At 42.1% G+C, this 4,323-nt stretch overlaps 1 protein-coding gene across 2 annotated transcripts; it reads right to left on the reverse strand.

The window, feature by feature from the left end:
* Positions 1–433: 433 nt before the first annotated feature.
* On the reverse strand, positions 434–1,373 carry LOC117898572. 2 transcript variants are annotated; one of them, XM_034808076.1, is made up of 3 exons: positions 1,201–1,373; positions 941–1,079; positions 434–881 (listed from the first exon to the last, which is right to left on the reverse strand). In XM_034808076.1, exons 1-3 carry the CDS (start codon positions 1,364–1,366, stop codon positions 617–619), a joined length of 570 nt encoding a protein of 189 aa, XP_034663967.1. In that variant the 5' UTR covers positions 1,367–1,373; the 3' UTR covers positions 434–616. The 2 variants fall into 2 exon arrangements, with proteins under 2 accessions (XP_034663967.1, XP_034663956.1); XM_034808065.1 differs by having other exon boundaries at positions 438–881; positions 941–1,082; positions 1,201–1,371.
* Between the last annotated feature and the right edge of the window lie 2,950 nt (positions 1,374–4,323).

Genomic DNA, 4,323 nt, shown 5'->3' on the forward strand with positions numbered 1-4,323 from the left:
GCCTTTTTCAACCCATTCGGCTATTTTCCGAGCAGTTTTCCTTCCATGGTCTATGTCTATAGCAAGCGTAATTTCGAAAAAGGATTGCTCTCCTGGGGAGGTGGGCATACAAATTGTTTTTGTTTTGTCTGGTATATATCCAGGCATCCATTGCATACATATATTCGATAAGAAAAACCGGGATTTTGATTGATTTTTAGAAAAAAACGGGATTTTCCTTTGTCATGTTTGCCCTGTCCGATTATGCGTTGAGTCTCAAAACATGACTTTTTTGGTTTTTCGATTAAAACTAACTGTTCTCACTAAAAAGTTTTAGTTTTTATTTATGATTTGGATAGGTAATACTATAAAATTGTACAAAAAGTGAAAAAACGGTTGGTTTAACGCATTTCTTTATACTTTTTGAGCACATTCGTACAGGGGAAACTTTTGTCCGATTATGCGATGGAGCCACTGTACATATGTACATACATATGTCCACATTTCCTTCTTTTTATTGTTTCCTTCCATACACATACAACGCAATAGCTGATACTACACCTAACTAAGGTTAAATCCCACACAATCACAATATCAATTAGAACTAAACGCAAAAAAGCTATGTAGGTTGCATAGCTTACACATGGTTTCTGCGTATTGGCACTATAGGAGTGTCCTCCTGATCTAACCGCGAATTTTTGTTTATGACTATCACTTCGGTAAGGTGCGACATGCGCAGCGAACCATTGTGGTCATAAGTGTTGGTTTGCTTCAATGTTCCTTCCGCGTTCGACTCGTATGTTTTGCATTCGTACAGCGGACAGCACCTGGGGTATTCAAAATTAGTCTCTGTAGGCGGAACGGGCTTGCAGTCACCCTTGATGGAGCTCGGCACCAAGCAACTGAACCAGGAAAAGTGTTGAGCTATTTTAGAGTCCATAGCAAAACATTAAAACCTCACCTGTCCTCCCAGAGCTGCAGAGTGCCCAGGCACTGAACCCTAATGCAAAGGCCCAGGCGTGTGAAAACCTCACCAACATACAGCTGGCGCCCAGTCTGTGTGTCCATGCAAAAGTGCTGACTGTAGTGATACGATGAAGATGCTGAGGAAGCAAATGTTTGTACGAGTTCGGTAAATAAGGCGTGTTTTTTATGTATGTATGTATGTATGTACATATGTATGTATAAATGTGTGCATGTGTTTTCGTATTCTCTGCTTACAGCGATACGGTAGAGCCGCCTCCCCTACAGGGAGAATGGCGTGCAGTATTAGGAGGCCTACAGATGTAAGCGCCGACGATTCCATTTCTCTCGAACAGCCTGGTGAAACTGGTGTGGCCCGACGATTGAAAAGTTTAGCGCGCAACTGAGTTCCGCGCAAATACATATGTATGTATGTATGTACATATATTCGTTTTTAAATTAAACACCACGAACAGTTGTGTTTGAGCTGAGTGTGAGTATGACTATGAGTAAAATCACGCTTCTCCCACATTTACGCGCTTTCCCTAAAATAAATTCAGCTATTGGTATTTGAGGGTGTTGTTGATTTTTGTGTACATCATGTATCATGAATCCAATGCTTTAATCGAGATCAAGAACCCAATGTCTTGTGTTGGACCCATGACTTGTTCTCTTTCCACTACTTGCTCATTACGCCCTTGCGGTTCAGAAGCTCTCTTTACGATGATCTTCTTATCGCTTGGCCACAAAATCAGTCGGTCTTGGTGTTTTTGCGCAACTTGCAAAATAAAAAACGAAACAATAAAAAAACGAGAAGGGAAGTGTGAGACGCTTCTTAAGCGTCACAACTTTTATACCAGGTACTCAGTATTACATCTGTACCTAAGCGGTTTTTATCAAATTTTAAATATTTTCTTCATCTGTCATCTACATCTGCAACACTTTTCACCCCATCCCCTCTAGCAACACACTGCGCGAAGCAGAGTGTGGATGAGAGAAAGGGCAAAACACAAATAAAAGCGGCGGGACGGGGAGGGTTTAGCCACTGCAAATTAATTTCTTCATTCTGGCTATAATAATAATCGATGTGGTCCTTCCGTACGGAATCGCGTTTTTAGTTTTCTTTTATCTTCAAGGGCGGAAGGGGCGGGGCTCATTTTTGAAATACACTTGTAACAGTGTGAGCATACAGAAGTCTGGATGCAAAATTTGGTGGCTCTAGCTTTTATGGTCTCTGAGTACTAGGAGTTCATCAGGAAGAACAGACGGACAGACGGACGGACAGACAGACATGGCTCAATCGCTCGGCCATTGATGCTGATCAAGAATAAATGTATGTATATACGTTATGGGGTCGGAAACGTTTCCTTCTGTGCGTTACATACAACCGTTATTCACCACAAATACAATATACCCTATTTACTCTTCGAGTCCCGGGTATGAATACTAACATATATGCTAACATATATAATTAACATATTTGCCCGAGCTGGCATCCCCATTTCGCGGGAAACAAACACGGCTGGAAATCAAATGTATATATGTATGGTTAACTGAAACTAAAAAGAGAAGGGACGTGTGAGACGCTTCTTACGCGTCACAACCCGGTACTCAGTCAGTGTACCTGTACCTTATTGTTTTTTTTTCGAATTTTACATTTGACATTTTAAAATTTTTCTGCATCTGTCATCTACATCTACAAAACTCTTTTAGCTCGCTCTTTTAGCTCGCCCCCCTCCCCTGAAGCCGCACACTGCGCGAAGCAGAGGGTGAATGTGCAAATTAATTTCTTCATTATGGCTATAATAATGATCGAGTCTGATATGGATTCGGTGATCTGATAGATAGTTCAAGTAAGTTCGTTCTCTTTCGTAGTGACCAGACGTGTTTTTTTTTTGCGCTCCGTATTTTCCTTTCTATTTTGGATAAACAACGGGTTTTTTTTCAAAATAACTCTTCTAATAATTGCCTAATAACTTGCCACTTTTCTTACATATTCTAATGCGCGATTGCATGCCTTTTATTTGTTTAGAATTGTAATTTAATCGTGTTAATTTGTGCGTCGGTTGGTTGTGTGTTTGTGCTTTTTCTTTTTTGTAAGTACGCCCTCACTATTAGCCGCTCTCTCTTGTAGTTGCGCTTCTGCCTTCCACTCTCTAGCTCGAATAACTGTTCTCCCTCTCTCGCTCTCAATACTTTCTGTGCAGTAGCGCGCGCTAGCTGTCGCTGCGTTTCTTCTTTCTCTACTCTCTGCGCTCATCTGTTTTCGATCCCGTTTTAAGCACTGCTTATTTGCATTTGTCGGCACACTGGTTTCACTGCTATTTGTTTTTTTTTGAGAAAATAATTTTTATTTATTTCATTTATTTATTTCGTTTTTTATACCCGGTACTCGAAGAGTAAATAGGGTATATTGTATTTGTGCGGATAACGGTTGTATGTAACGCACAGAAGGAAACGTTTCCGACCCCATAAAGTATATATATTCTTGATCAGCATCAATAGCCGAGTCGATTGAGCCATGTCTGTCTGTCCGTCTGTCCGTCTGTCCGTCCGTCCGTCTGTCCGTCTGTCCGTCTTGTTTGTCGGCTAGTTCTCAGAGACTATAAGAGCTAGAGCCACCAAATTTTGGCACCAGACTGCTGTATGCTCACACTGAAACCAGTGTATTTCAAAAATGAGCCCCGCCCCCTTCCGCCCCCGCAAAAGGGCGAAAACCTCCCAAATCCCCAATTTTAAAGATAACAGAAAACTAAAAACGCCATTCCGTAGGGAATGACCATATCTATCAGATCACCAAATTGGGATCCGATTGGATCATTATTATAGCCACAATGGAGAAATTAATTTTCAGTGGCCAAACCCACCCCGTCCCGCAGCATTTACACTCTGCTTCGCGCTGTTTATGGCCTGGCCCCTGACACGTCACTGCCTCTGCCGCTGCCTCTGCCGCTGCCTCTGCCTCTGCCACTGCCCCTGCCGCGACTCTGCAGTGTGTGTCTTTAGGGGAGGGTGGCGAGCTAAAGGAGCGTGTTGGCTTGAGTAGTGTTGTTGATGTAGATGACAGATGAAGAAAAAATGTAAAATTTGACAAATAACCGCTAAAGTGCAGATGTAGTACTGAGTGCCGGGTATAAAAGTTGTGACGCGTAAGAAGCGTCTCACACGTCCCTTCTCGTTTATTTCTATATTTAATATAAATAATAGAAATAATGGAATACGTGGTTGTGTGTTCCGCTAAGGCCTACAAGAAGCAGATCACCCACGACCAGCCGAACATCCCATGCTGGCTCTGCGATAATGTAGTGCACGCAAAATGTATTGGGTTTTCAGGCATCGTGGGTGACGCAATTTCTAAGCGTAATGGTCTGCATTACAGTT

The sequence above is a fragment of the Drosophila subobscura genome, chromosome A (genome assembly GCF_008121235.1).
Source record: "Drosophila subobscura isolate 14011-0131.10 chromosome A, UCBerk_Dsub_1.0, whole genome shotgun sequence".
NCBI classification, from domain to species: domain Eukaryota; kingdom Metazoa; phylum Arthropoda; class Insecta; order Diptera; family Drosophilidae; genus Drosophila; species Drosophila subobscura.

Coding starts and splice junctions, on each gene's coding strand:
- LOC117898572 (XM_034808065.1), bottom strand. CDS start 1,366: ATGTATTTGCGCGGAACTCAGTTGCGCGCTAAACTTTTCAATCGTCGG. Junction 1,083..1,200: donor GGCGGCTCTACCGTATCGCT/GTAAGCAGAGAA, acceptor TTGCTTCCTCAG/CATCTTCATCGTATCACTAC. Junction 882..940: donor CTGCAGCTCTGGGAGGACAG/GTGAGGTTTTAA, acceptor TTCCTGGTTCAG/TTGCTTGGTGCCGAGCTCCA.